General features: G+C 49.2%; 1 protein-coding gene across 2 annotated transcripts; it reads right to left on the minus strand.

The window, feature by feature from the left end:
• Window positions 1-275: 275 nt before the first annotated feature.
• On the minus strand, window positions 276-8,323 carry PLAAT4 (phospholipase A and acyltransferase 4). 2 transcript variants are annotated; one of them, XM_087422754.1, is made up of 4 exons: window positions 8,004-8,323; window positions 4,809-4,917; window positions 2,774-3,042; window positions 276-592 (listed from the first exon to the last, which is right to left on the minus strand). In XM_087422754.1, the coding sequence occupies exons 1-4, from the start codon at window positions 8,019-8,021 to the stop codon at window positions 494-496; spliced, it is 495 nt and encodes a 164-aa protein (XP_087278880.1). In that variant the 5' UTR covers window positions 8,022-8,323; the 3' UTR covers window positions 276-493. The 2 variants fall into 2 exon arrangements, with proteins under 2 accessions (XP_087278880.1, XP_014648454.1); XM_014792968.2 differs by lacking the exon at window positions 8,004-8,323 and adding an exon at window positions 7,833-7,925.
• Between the last annotated feature and the right edge of the window lie 6,107 nt (window positions 8,324-14,430).

Here is a 14,430-nt window from a genome sequence, read left to right on the forward strand (position 1 = left end):
CAACAGTGGTCAATCTACATGGAATGACGTAGACAATCCACTGATTACCTGCCACGTACTGGACATCGTGCAGGGGTTTCTACACATCATCTTATTTGATCCTCGCGACATCACAAAGAAGTGGCTCATGTCCCCCATCTCAGAGAAGAAGGAACTGAGGCTCTGAGAGTCAAGAACTTCTCCCAAGGTCGCACAGTAGAAATGGCTGGGAGTACCCACAGGTGCTGAGTTAATGTTACTTTCTTCCTTTCTGTTTCAGAAGTCTACAAAAACACAGTGAAAGTCCTTTCTGAAGAGACGGATAGATAGATTTATTGATTCCTCAGTGGGGGTACAATTAGCCCATCCTTCAGCCAATGAGAGAGGAAAAGCGAGAGAGGGAAATACATGTTGCCCAAGTGTGAGCGTCAGGCAGACAGAGGAGCTGTGGGAGGCCTTCTCCTCTGGCCTCCACAGCTGCTTCTAACGCAAGAATCGGTGGCTCCTCAGGCTGTCACTGGTTTTGGGATCGTTTCTTCAAAAGAGAGTATCCCGTGAAACCCAGAATTCCGAGCACCAGGGTCACCTCTCCTGCAATCATGGCGTGTTCCACCTGAAAGTGAGCAGCCCACGTTCAGAGTCCACAGCAAGTTCCGACAATTCTCTCTCCCTCCTAAGGGCCTGGAGGCTACGCACCTTCTCCTGCCCTTTCTGGGGCCTGGCCTCTCAGCTTCCCTCTGAGCTGGCCAGCCCAGAGTCCTCTCCCAGGGAGGATGCTGGCTGTGTCCCAGAGGCCCCATTTCCTGGGAAATGGGAATTTGTGACCACTTCCTAGTGGTGGGCTTGTCTGGGCTTGTTCTGACCACTGGCAGGACAGGCTGATGGAATTCTTTTGTGTGAGCTTTCTGGGTGAGGACATTTGTTCCTGACTCAGGGTGGGTAGGGAGGAGGGTTTGTGCCTGGTTTCCTGGGGCCAGTGCTCCGGGGGTGAGACTGCGGCCTGCTTTGTGGTCTGGGTTGTCCCTGGGCTGTTCCCCTGCGGAGTGAGGGGCTGTGGCAGAAGCTGAGGGGAGATTTCGGGAAACCATGGCCACGGGCAGTGCACTTTCTGTTCACTGTGCACTCTGTACTGTTCGCAAGTGCAGCCTGGAAATTTCTATCTCGAGCCCCACCTCAGCCCTGAACTCCAGACTCGTATGTCCAACTGCTACTCAATATCTGCACCTAGAAGTCTAACCGGTGATGAATAAATGAAGAGCAATAAGATATATTGGAATATATGGGGAAGCCTTTTGGTTTAAAACTAATTTGGCCTGAACTAGTTTTTCTTTCTTTCTTTCTTTTTTTTTTTTTGTGAGGAAGATCAGCCCTGAGCTAACATCCATGCTAATCCTCCTCTTTTTGCTGAGGAAAACCAGCTCTGAGCTAACATCTATTGCCAATCCTCCTCCTTTTTTTCCCCAAAGCCCCAGTAGATAGTTGTATGTCATAGCTGCACATCCTTCTAGTTGCTGTATGTGGGACGCCCCCTCAGCATGGCCGGAGAAGCAGTGCGTTGGTGCGCGCCCGGGATCCGAACCCAGGCCGCCAGTAGTGGAGCATGCGCTCTTAACCGCTAAGCCACGGGGCAGCCCCGAACTTGTTTTTCTAGAAAGCCCTGGCATGGCCTGTGGAGCATGCATTGTATGTCTTCTTTAGTTATAATATCCCAAAGCCAAGAATGATGACCTTAAAGATATGAATGTTGCCTCCCCCATATCAGCATTTCCTTATAGATAAGCACTTCTTCCCCAAAACTAAGGATTAATTACTGACCTACTCTGCTCATCTCATGACCACGGACCTGCTGTGGTAGCAAAGCATCTCGTGATTGAAGTAAAAGGGATATTCCTGTCCTATTTGATGTATGTTCCTTGTTCCAGTATGGCATAAAACCACTCTGTACACCCCGTTTCTTTGGCATTCTTCCTTCCTTGGTGAAGGTCATATTCTCCAAGGCTATATAGTCCGCAAAACTGGCTCATATAATAAACTCATCCCAATTTTGATTGACAGATTGACTACAGATTATTTGTGTCAACCTCGGCCGCCTAAACATCTCATCACCATGTCCAGACTCTTGATTTCTCTCCCCAAACCTCCTCCTTCTGCCGTTGCAGGGCCCCCACCACCCAATCACATGGGCCGGGAGCCCTGGAGGTGCTGTAGTGTGGCAGGAATGAGCAGACACTCTGGAGAGGGACAGCGGATTTGAATCCTGCTTCTGCCATTTATTAGCTGTGTGCTTTGGGCCAACAAATTTGGAAGACTGTGAGGGGTTGGGGGTAGAAGCTCTGCCCCAGATCTTACATAAATATGTTCCTGAGCTCTTAGATAGGCCTATTGTCCTGGAGCATCCCTTGCCTGAGTGCTTTTTGGGACCTTAGGAGAACTGCCATGGTCCCGGGTTGGACTAGACTCTCCCTGACAATCCGGGGGGGCTTCAGGAGCTGCCTTCAGGTGGATCTTAGAGGCGAAGGTTCGCAGAAGGTCAGAACTGCCCTGGCTGGCAGGGGCCCTCCAGCCTAACTCCTCCTTCTGCACATGGGGAAACTGAGTCTTAGAGAGGAAGCAACCTGTCCAAAAACACTCAGTGGCTTAGAAGCAGATCCAAGATTTGAGCTCAGACATCCTGACTCACAGCCAGCAGTTCCCCGAGAGCCTGTGTTTGTGTCATGCACAGTGATCTCCCCTCTGGCTGCACAGCCCACTGACCTCCACCCCAAGTAGGCCTCCAGGAGGGAGAGGGCCTTACCTGCCTGCAGCAGGCCTTGCCGTATCTCAGACAGGTGACAAAGTGCTCACAGTTCTTGCTCACAACACTGTACTCCACCTCCTCACCAATCTCCTCCTTTGCAGAACTGATGATCTCGTCCACAGGCCGTGGTCTGTACTGGTGGTCCAAGTAGTTGTTGACCCGATAGCGGCAGCCCCCAACTACGTCCTGCAGGCGCTCCTGTTTCACCACCGCCCTGCTGCTCAGAACGGAGAAGATGCTGGAAGAGCCAGCCCCAGGGTACTCACCTGGAATCAGAAACATTGTCGCCCAGAGATGCGGGGCAAGGCAAGGTAGGGAGAGAGAAGGGGCAGGACAAGAAACAAGGATGAAAGGAATCCACCATTGAGCTTTTGGTGTTTGTCCTTTCACAAATGTGATTGGAGGAGTCACAGATTTTTCTCTTTTGACTTAACAAGCTGTGAATATTTTTCAAGTCAATGACCGTCAGGATTGTCAATGGCTGACATTGCATTCCATGATATGAATGTACATCATCCATATGACCAATCTCCTGTTTTTGAGCATTTAGGGTGTTCCCAAATTTACCCATTATAAACAGTGATAGTAAATCATATTTGTTATTTATTTGTCTTTGTGTACTCTTGTGCATTTCAGAAAGAGATCAAATTTGTTTTAGTACCCACTGTGTTTCAGACACTATGCTGGGAAACTTTTCATATATTACCTAATTTAATCTCCTTTTTAATTTTCAAGGTAAATATTATCATCTCCATTTTACAACCAATATTGGACCCAGAGACATTTTCAGACTTCTCTGTGCTGTGGAAAGTCCTAGAACCTGAATGTGAAAGTGCCTGTCTCAAGCTCCAAAGGGCAGGCTCCTTCCATGGCACTGAGCTGAGACTTAAGGAATCCTCCACATAAGTGTCTTCTCTCCTAGGACTGGGCACCTCTTTGGGCACATGGAGAGGTCCACAGAAGAGCTATCTGCTGATGGAATCCAAATTCCATCTTGTAGTGAGTCCAGGTTTTATTTTTTAAGAGGGAGAGTCACTAATGAGCACGTTAATTAAGCATGCTTATTTTATGTTTCGAATCTAAAGGCTGATGTTTGCACTTAGAATCCATCTCCTTAAAAAAAACTATCCACACCCTGGAAGTTAGGCACAGAAAGGACCAAATGTCCTCACCGTCATGCTTTCTCTGACAAGCCCCCCTCAGTGTCATCTGGATGAAGTGGGCTTGTTTTACCATTTACTATCCATTCAGATATTTTTACAGCTCTGTCAATGTAGATGATAGCTTGTAGAAAACTGATAAGGTGCAAATATATTATTCTGATAGTGACGACAATGATTTTTGTCCAGTGAAGATGCAGACGCTTGGTGGAGAAGAGAACGTCAAACTTTATGGTACCATTGCTCTGTAGGACATGAACCATGGGAATCTAATTGGGCAGGCTTATTCCAGCATTTTTTTTCTTTCATCTACTTTACATACATCTGTTGTCTGCATTCTCCTTTTAACTGGCTTTGTCATCCTGCTGCTTCTGTTATCGATGAGTTAAATAAATTGTTCACATGTACTCACTGTGTACTTGTATGAGAATTTTTTTTTTTTGATGTGTAAACCTATGAGAGCTGCTTCTGTTAAGGACTATTAAGTAAATACTCTCAGACACCTCATCTAAATTGTACAAGTACAAAGAACACAGCACTGAGAAACATGCTTCTTTCTTTAAGCACAGACCTTCAGAAACTTGACTGGTTTAAGTCATATCAGAGTCTGCATATCAGTGTAAACTGCTCAGCTGGACAGATCTGAATGCTGAAGCAGCCCAGCTTCACTTGATGAGCCCACGAACCTCTTTCTCTGCTTCTATCAGGACCTAGGGGACCCCGTGTGATTACTCAACGGGACATGGATATACGGTCTGCTCAAGTGCTCTTCAGGGAAAATCCAACTCAGGTTTCCCTTGCTCTCCTCTTTCTTTCACTGTTCTGATTATGTTAACAAACATATTGAAAATTATATTTTCAATAATCCTTACTTGGAGGAACCAGATGGATCACATTACCACCTCCCACATAGATGGCCCAGTGCTCATAGCCAACGCGGAAAATCTCAATCAGGTCTCCAGGCTCCGGTTCCACAGAAAACTGCAATGGAAAAACCCAAGATGGTGTAGACAGACTTCTAGGCAACAGCAGAGACCCTGGCTGGGGAGCTGTGGCTCGGATGGGGGACCCCTTGCTGTCATTCATCACTTGGTGAGAGCCTGACTGGACAGAAGAGATTTGGGCCCCTATGGGGTCCTGGGCCTGCTGTCACTTTTAGAGGTTCCTCCACAACCGGAGGCTGGAAGCCTCGAAAAAATGACCTTGTGGAATGGGAGAGTGGGGGTCTGTCCAGTGTGTGTCTATTATGCATGTGTGTGTGTGCACGTGTGTGTTGTGTGGTGTGTATGCACACGTATATATGTGCATGTTATGCCTATATGTAGGTGTGTTATGTGTTTGTGTGTTGTGTATGAGGATGTGTGTCATGTGTGTGTTGTGTGTATGTGTGCATGTTCTGTATGTGTACTGTGTATGTGTGTGTTGTGTATGTGTGTTATGGCGTATGTGTGTTTTGTGTGCATGTGTGCATACTGAGGATGCAGACATGTATATGCAGGTGCATTGTGCAGGTGCTCCGGAGCGTGTTAACATGACAGCCTGCATGTGGCAGACCCAGGCCCAACCCCAGCAAAGTTGGGCAGGTGAGTCTTGAGCTTCTCTGTCGTTCCCAGACAGACTTTCAAGTCCTCATCACGTCTCCTGCCCCTGGTTGTGCATGACCGCACCAGGCTCCTCCTCCTCAGACTCTGTCCCCTTCAGCATTGGGACAACCATCCTTGGAGATGCCCACCTGAGAGACAGCAACTGACAGCATCCTAATAGGACCTGAGCCTTTGAGGGGACCCTTGTGGGGCCACCCCGCTTACAGCACTGAGGGGGCTGCTGCACTCACACAGCCGGCCTCTGCTGGCCTTTTTCTACAATAACTGCAACCCTCACACCACCCCAGGGAAGGAAGCATCACTCCATTGCTCAGGTGGGAAGTTGAGGACCAGAGAGATGACAGGATTTGTCTGAGAACAGTCAGCTGGGAAGCGGCTGAGCTGGGTCTTCTCTGCCACTTCTCTCCCTGGTCCTGACTCTCCCCTGCCTTCCTCCCCTTCCACACCTCCTTCCTGCTCCTCAGTGTCCTGGCCCAGGGCACCACAGCTTCATGATTTGAGAATTCTTCAGTTTTTCTCCCTCCCTGTGCCTGATCTCAGCCAATGACAAACCTCCTCCATCCCTCAGCCGTCCAGTCTGAGACCAGGGGTCAGCTTACCTTTGTCTACTTTCTCATGCCAAGCCAACAACCAATGCTGACCCTGCAAGTTTCTCCTGAATTCCCTTCTCGTCCACCTCCCGCCCACTGACTAGGTTCGGGGCAGGCCTGTCCCTGCTTCTGGGGCAATTCTGGGAGTTGCCCAGATTCTGGGAACTGGGAACTCTGGGAATTCTGGGAACTCCCCCACAGCCTCCCGACCGGCCCCCTCCTCCTGTCCCTGCCACTCCACATCACGTCTGCCCAAGACCCACTGTCGCCTTCCCAACGGGCACATCTGGCATTGACCTTCCTCGGGCCTCAGGGCACAGGGCACGCCCTTCGGGCAGCTCCCAGGTGCTCAGGACCCGTCCTTCCTCACCCCTCCTCACACTCCCTCTGCTCTCCCCGCCAGGCTGCCTGAATCACTTCCTTTCTCTCAGCACAGAGCCTGTGCTTGTCTCTGATGCTCTGGACATCAGGTATTTCTGTCCCCAAACACCTTCCCACACCCTCTCTTCCTCTTTCCCCCCATCAGACATCACTCCCCTGAGAAACTGCTCTGAAGGCCTCAGCCCGGCTCAGCTGCCACTGTCTGGGTCCCCAGGCCCCCGGGACCTCCACCTCTCCCTGCATGGATCATGGGCCTGTCTGCACCCCCTCTGGGCTTTGAGCTCTGTTCAGGCAGGATCCTGTATACTCATCCTTCCCACCCTGCATCTCCAGGATTTGGCAAAGGGCCTGGCTTGGGGGCCAAGGAAATATACATGGAAGAGGGTTGGAGGATAAGCAGGGCCCGTCCAGCTCCTCCTCCAACTCAGCCAGGGCAGGGCAGCCCAGAGACCATCCCCACTTTGGAATCACAAAGGAATTTTTCACTCTGAAAGTAACTAACTAAGGCAAGGCCTGGGCTCTGCACACAGCAGCTGGGGGCAGATGAAATGTGAGCTTGGGCCCTGCCCAGATAAGGAGATGGTTGCCCAGGCAATAGAGCCCTGATTTGGTTTTGGCAGCAATAAAGTTCCTCCCCAGAACTGAGTGATACACAGGGTGGACGACCCTCTGAAGTGTGATGTGTGTCTTTCCAGAATTGCCCCGTTTCCAATAATAGCCCAAGTCAGCTTGTTCCTTTTCAGCTACACACCACTGAGCTCCGCCTGCCCCTCCCTGGAAACTGTGTGAATCTGGACGTCAGGGCTGATGAGAGAGGAGGATTCAGACTCGGAATGCTGAAATTCAAATGCACTTAATAAGGCAGGACAAATGTCATGGAGGAAAGAGGAGAGAGAAAAGGCCGGAGCTGAGGAGGCACGGAACTCCAGCCAGCAGCTGAAGCAGATGAGGGGAGGCTCACTCATTTCCATTCTTGGAGTCCCACCCTGGCCACACTCCAGCTTCTTCCTGCAACTCGGGCAGCCACAGCTCCCAGACACCCACAGCTCTTCCCACAGAGGGGTCCCTGCATGCCCCAACCCACTGTGCCAGACACAGAGAGGAGGCTCACTCTGCCTGAAGACTGAAGACCTCATAGTTCTGCAGGAAAAGGGACCTTTAAACAACAAATACAATTTTCCATAAAAGTCTTCTAAAGCCTTTGCATGCTCGAGAGTTAACTGTGCCCAAGTCCAGGAACCCAGACTGAGGTCTTTATAGGAGCAGAGTGGCCCCCCCGCCCTGTGCTAGAACCACTGATAGAAATTTCCAGGAGACTTACCTGAGCCATGGTGTACTGGGGTTCTACTGTTCACGGACCAGCTTTTATATCAAAGTTTAGAATTTCACTTTCACTTTCCTTCTGACACTGTTTGAAAACTACTCAATACTAAACATTTTTAAAAGAGAGACTAAATATTTTCACTAAACAGAAAGGCCAATGGTTACTTACCTCAAAACGTGGAATCATTGGTGCTTTAGAGCCACCTGCAAGCAGTCAGGGTAGGAGGGAAGGTTGATAAACTGCTCCTGCTTGAGAAACCCCAGGTCTCTTCCAAAAAAAGCCCTGGGCAAGTGTTCTTACTCTGAGAAGGGGCAGCATTTAGAGGCACAGAGGTGTCAACCCCCAGTGCACCCCATAGGCCATTGTCTTGTAACGACTCTAGGAAATATTGGGTCAGAAGCCATGGGGCAGGTCATACAGGGTGATGTATTCCAGGGGAAAAGCATTCAGATGGTGGGTGCCTTGGACCAGGTGGGGCCCAGGAGCTCATTGCCCCCATAGGATGCGTTTGGCTGCGAGAAGCAGAAGAGGGTTACAACAGCCTGGACGTTCACTGTCTCTGGAACAGGAAGCCAGGAGGTGGGTGACTCTGCTTCAGTTCAGCAGCTCACAAGACCACTGAAGACCCAGGCTTTTCCATCATGCTGGTCCTGTGTCTGCAGTGACATCCTGCGTGGTCAACTATGGCTGCAGCAGCCTCAAGTGGCACATTTTCACCTGGCAATGTCCAAAAGCAGTAAAGGAAGGTGTTTCTCACCCTTTGTCTCTTTTTTTCTGGGGGTAAAGTCTTTTCCATAGTCCCCTGGCTGTCTCACTCCCATCTTTCACTGTCCAAATTTGGGTCACATTTCTACTCCAAAACCAATTGTGGGCAAAGAGGAAGGGGCTCCCTGGCAGGCTCAGATCACTCACAGTGCGTCAGCTGGATCTGTGGAGGGGATCCTACTGCCCAGTGAACAGCAGGGCTCTGTGAGCCTGGGAGAAGCTGAGTGACAGTGGTGTGTGTATGGGGTGGGGGAGAGAGACGGCTGTTAACTAGGAAACCAGCACATAAGATGCACTCACCTACTTCCCATCCACCATAACAAACAGCTTTATTATAAGGCAACAAAGAGGCTGAAACCAGTTCTCAAACACTCAGACTGCGTCTCTATATGACCTAGCAGGAAAAATGGGAGTGATTGACTCACTGGAGATATGAAGACAAAGCAGCACACTTTCGGATGTGGGCAGAGCCCCCATCAGAACGAGCTCATGCCCCCGAGGACTCAGGAAGGGCACAGACTCTCCCAACGTGAGCCCCTGGCCCCAGGTTACCTTTACCAGACAGAGCTCCAGACACAGTGGTCCAATGTCCATTGGCTCCTCTGGCCTTGGCCTCAGGCCTGGTACCACCCATTCTGTTTCCAAGTGACCTTTATTTGTAAAAAGACCATGAGAGTCACTGGCTGTTCACCTCCCGGCATTAGGGTCATGTTCAAAATGGAAAAAGCAAAAAAAAGTCAGCTGCCAGGCCTTGTCTCTTTCAAGTAGTGTCACTTTGGGCAGTTGCCTGCCCTCTCCTCATCTCAGTTACCTCCTCTTTAAGAGTGAGGGCTCCATCTTTGTCAGCCAAGAGGCTGTGAGTCTGGACTTGGACCTGTGGACCTGGAGCTACAGAAGGGTGGTGACTCTGGTCATCGTTGGCCCAGCTGGAGCCACCTCTGTCACTGGACTTCAGTTACTGAGGCCTGTCTTCAGGTTAAAGCTGTGAGGTGGATTCTGCAGCTGTGGTCTGTGCCTCTCCCTTCAGGCGCTCCTCTCCTGCTTCCGTGTCTGGGATGTGACACTTGCCACGCCCTTCCTGCCTTCTTTCCTCCTCGGCTGCTCTGCTGTCAGGGTTGATCGGCTCCTGAGCAATTTGTGGCATTGATCCACCCTGCAAAATGTGCAGCTAGCTCTGGGATTTATTCCACATCTTTGCCCACGGACATTTCTAGGGTCTTCCCTCATGCTAGCCAGTAACACATCAGAACACATCCTCCCATGTCAACCAGAAGAGCAGGGAGGACAAGGCATCTGAGGGAAGAGGTAGTGCCCATCATCAAGGTTGCACTGCTCCCTAGGTGAGCAAGTGACAGGGGCTGTCGGGGGTCTAACTCTGAGATGACTACCTCGTGCAATACCCAACATATGCTGGGACCTCACCTTGGACCTTTAATCAACAGGTATAGAGTGAGTGCCTACTGTGTGTCAAGCACTGTCATAGGCAGTCGGAGATCCATTGGTGAACAAGACTGATAAGAAACGGTGCCATAGTGGATCTTACCTCCTTGCTGAGTAGACCAACAAAAATTTAGTAAGATAGATATTGTGTGAGATGGCCACAGTCTGAAAAAATGGAGAAGGGAATGGGGGTGGTAGCGATGGGGAGGTGCGATTTCAGATAGTGTGGCTGGGGATGGCCTCACTGAGCAGGTGACTTTTGAGTAATTAACACAAGAAGGTGGGGAGTGAGCCCTTCACGTAGATGGAGAAAAGACTGTCTAAGGCAGGGAAGCAGCCATTGCAAAGGCCCTGAGGCTGCATATGTCTGCCAGGGTATCTGGAGCCAGGGAGCACGTCATAGGAGTTGATAGCCGAGAGGTAACAAGAACCTGATGTACAGGGACTGCAGGCTCCTTTCAGGTTGTTGATTTTTACTCTGAATTAGACAGGAGCCACTGGAGGGTTGGAGCACAGCAGTGAGGTGCTCTGACTCGTGTAGTTTTCATAGACTGTGTCTGGTTCCTGTGTTTAGAATAGCCTGTGCAGTCAAGGGTGGAAGGCAGATGAGCAGTTTGCAGTCTTCCAGGCAACAGAGCAGCAAGAAGTGATTCGATTCTTGATATATTTTGAAGATAGGGTATATTAGTTTGCTAGGGCTGCTGTAACAAATACTATTGACTTAAAAAGAGAATTTTATTTTCTCGTGATTCTGCAGGCTAGCAATCCAAGATCAAGGTGTCAGCAGGGTTGGGTTCTTCTGAGGCCTCTCTCCTTGGCTTGTAGATGGCCGCCTTCCCCCTGTGTCTTCACATGGTTGGCCATCTGTGCATGTCTGTGTCCTAATCTCTTCTTCCTGTAAGGACACCAGGTGGATTAGGACCCACCCAATTGACCTTATTTTAACTTAATTACCTCTTGGAGACACTATCTCCAAATACAGTCACATTCTGAGGCACTAGGGGTTAGGACTTCCACATATAAATTTGTGGAGAATACAATTCAACCTATAACACTTACTTTTTGGCATAGCAATAATCCACGTTTGTCTTGTGTTTTCCCTGTCCCTACCCTGGAATTAGTCATTTGTCCAAGGAGCCTGGTTCCTTTCAATGGATAGCGGTATGTAGAAAGTAAAATCAGAACATTTAAGGAACATCTGATTTAGTTCTGTATCTTGGAGCCAAAAATATTCTTATGGGGACATTGAGCCTTTCTCTCTAAAGCAGTGTCACACACCCCACCGACAGGATTTTCCTCTCGGGATGCAGGGTCCCTCCAATCTGCACCCCTTTCCCTACTGCCCAACAGATACTTGGATTTGCAGTTCCCTGATGGAGAGAGGAAGAGAGGCTCCTTCTGGGGGTGGTTGTGGGAGACAGCATGAAGGTCCCATTAATTTGTGTCTATCTGGGTGTCAACTCCCAGGAATTGGTGTCCTGGGGCTGGAGAGGGAATCTGAGAAGGGAATCCTTGTGTCACATGGCCATGGACACAATGGGCAGGAGGAACACGGTCAGGACCTCAGGGTCAGGCTGAAAAGAGGGAAGGGGAAACAGCTAACTCCAAGTTCTCCTGGGTTGTGCCTGGTGCTTTGACACACTGAATGTGCTTGTTCATGAGGCACATGTGTCCAGATGCACAAACACAGAAAACAATTTGCACATGTACTCAGTCTACAGAGCACACACAATATTCTCACGTGCACACACACACACACACAGCTGGACAAACTCGCCTCTTTCACATCTCTCAGCAGGCATTTCCCTGGGCTCCAGTCCCTGGCACCCCCACAAAGGGCAGCACCCCCATGAGTCACAGCAAGGCTGGGGCACCCTATGCGTGACAGGAGCTCGCACTTGGCTGGATCCACCCAGGAATACCAGAGCCTGGTGGGGAAGATGAGGCTTAGTCTACACACCTTCCTCTCTCTTCATCTCCTGGGTTGTCTATGGCAGACAGCCCCAGAGCCTGGACACGTGATTGCAATTTTGACCCCAGCTGTGATCACTGGAGGACAGTCATTGGTCCATGTGGCTTCTCCAGGTAGGGACACAGTTTTCTGTTTAAACATCAGCCTTGAGTTTAGAAGTAGTAACCTTTGGTAAACTAAGGTCAGTAATTGCTCTGATGAGCCCATTAGCTGGTCCTTGAGGAAATAAAATCCTAGAGACCTTTCTTCACTGTCGAATGAAACTTATTCTGCATCAATAGAGTTGTATTTTTTCGTAAACACCCTCATGTGTCTCAAAAGTGTCAGGTGACAGGATGTAAGAGAAATGTCAGGAGCAGAACCTGTTTGTAAATGACCCTCACTGTGTTGGCCTGTCCGAAGAGAGGGCTGGGCCTTCAGAGAGTGTGAGCCTGGTTCCAAATCCTGGCTGCACAACAGCTCAGCAGAGACCTTGAATACGCTGCTTAATCTCTTTGAGGCTCAATGGAGAGTTTGATAAAATGGGGATAATAATACTTACCCTGTGAGGTGATGGAGGTGATTAAGTGAGATAATATATCAAAAAGCAACCAGCATAAGTGCCTGGCAGAAAGGAAATAATCAGAATGTGGTGTTCTCTTTGCCTATCAGACAAAGGTATAAAGGTACTCAAAACATCATTCTAATAATAATGAAAATTTGGAGACAACCTAAATGCTCAAATTGCCAATTGGTCAAATAAGTTCTAGCTCATCCAGGTGGGACTGACAAGGAGCTCGGTGACACTCTCTACAGTGGCTGCACACGTCTGTACAGGTAGATGTGCATATCCCCTCAGAAGCACATGGACACAGTCACTCAAAACACATGCTCTAGACACAGGCTCATCCCAGGGACCAAATGGGTCACACATTCAGATACACTCTCCACTCCTTGTGTCTCCAAGGGGATCTTTTCCAGTTTCAGCACTGTCAGCCATTGGAAGGCACTGGCAGGGACGGCAGGGAAGAGACCTCATCTGTGAGGAGGGCTTTCTCCTTCCTGTTACTGAGCTACGGATCCGCCCCAGCCAGGGGAGCTGGCATTTCCAGAGACTCCGCAGATTTATCTATATCCATTTTTTTCCTGTAACAGACAGCATACCAGAGCCTAATTCAGAAAGCTGATTGAAATTTTATGTTCTGACCAAGAGCACTGTGTCATGCGTGTGGGAAACGAGAATGTGGTCTGTGTTCCTTATTCACGTAGGGCAGAACCAGCTTTACATGTCACTGTCCACTCAGGAACACATAGGGTATTTTAAATAGTGGAATTTAATACAGGAATTGGTTACATAGGTTTTGGAATCTGAGAGATTAAAAGCGGGACACCAAGGTAACCTTTTACGATCACGAAATATCCTTGGTTATTCTTAGTAATGATTTTGGTCTTGATTACTATTTTAGCTGATATTCTAGAAATTCAATGCGATAACAATCAACACATCCACACAGGCACGTGCAGGTGAATGGGCATCTGAATGAATATACTCAGCAGACACACTCCCCGGACCCTCCCTCCTTTCCACGTCTGAGGGAGTTGGGGGGCATGTTTCCCAGGTTCTGGTCTCCAGAGCCTGCATAAAGGGGATCCTGGGAGAGTGACAGCAGGGCCTGGCCTCCCTCCCTGGTTTCCCATGAGATGAAGCTGCAGCATCGCCCCTTCCCCAAAAGAAACCACTCTCTTGGGGGGGCGGGGACTCCAGTTCATGTACATCTGGTGGTTCTATCACAGGCAGTCCAAACGCCATACTGGAGAACTGGTGGAAACTTTTTGGAGTGGCTATGAGCACAGGGCCATCTACAAGGGAGACAAGAGTGTGGTTTATCTGGTCCCTCCAAACAGGTAAGGATTTTCAGTTTACCATATCAGCCCTTGATTTTAGAAGCATGAACGTGTGCACACAGAATTGTAATAATGTGGTTTCCTAAGAAAACTTTGAATTCTTTGGAAATAAATGACTCTGGACCTTTAATCTCTGTAGGATGGAATTTGTTCTACATCAATTGTGTTGCATTTTTTGGTAAACCCTCTCGCATGTCCCAAACAGAACTTGTTTGCAAAAGGTCCACAGGTCAACCTGGCTCCATGGGGAGAGTGGCCCTTCAGAGTTTGTGAGTCCTGGTTCCAAATCCTGGCTCCAAAACATCTCAGCAGAGACCTGGGTGTGCTACTCAATCTCCCTGAGGCTCAAAAGATGGTTTCATAAAGGGAGGATGTTAACACTTACCCCTTAGGGATGGGGAAGGGATGAAATGAGATAACATGTCAAACACCAGCATGGGGCCTGGCACAAAGGAGGTAGTTAAGAAAAGCTGTCTCCTTCTGAATAATCAAATGAAGAGCAGGATCCATTGAATCACTGAATCCTACACATAG

Source organism: Ceratotherium simum, chromosome 34 (genome assembly GCF_057802395.1).
Source record: "Ceratotherium simum simum isolate JZ-2026a chromosome 34, ASM5780239v1, whole genome shotgun sequence".
Lineage (NCBI taxonomy): Eukaryota > Metazoa > Chordata > Mammalia > Perissodactyla > Rhinocerotidae > Ceratotherium > Ceratotherium simum.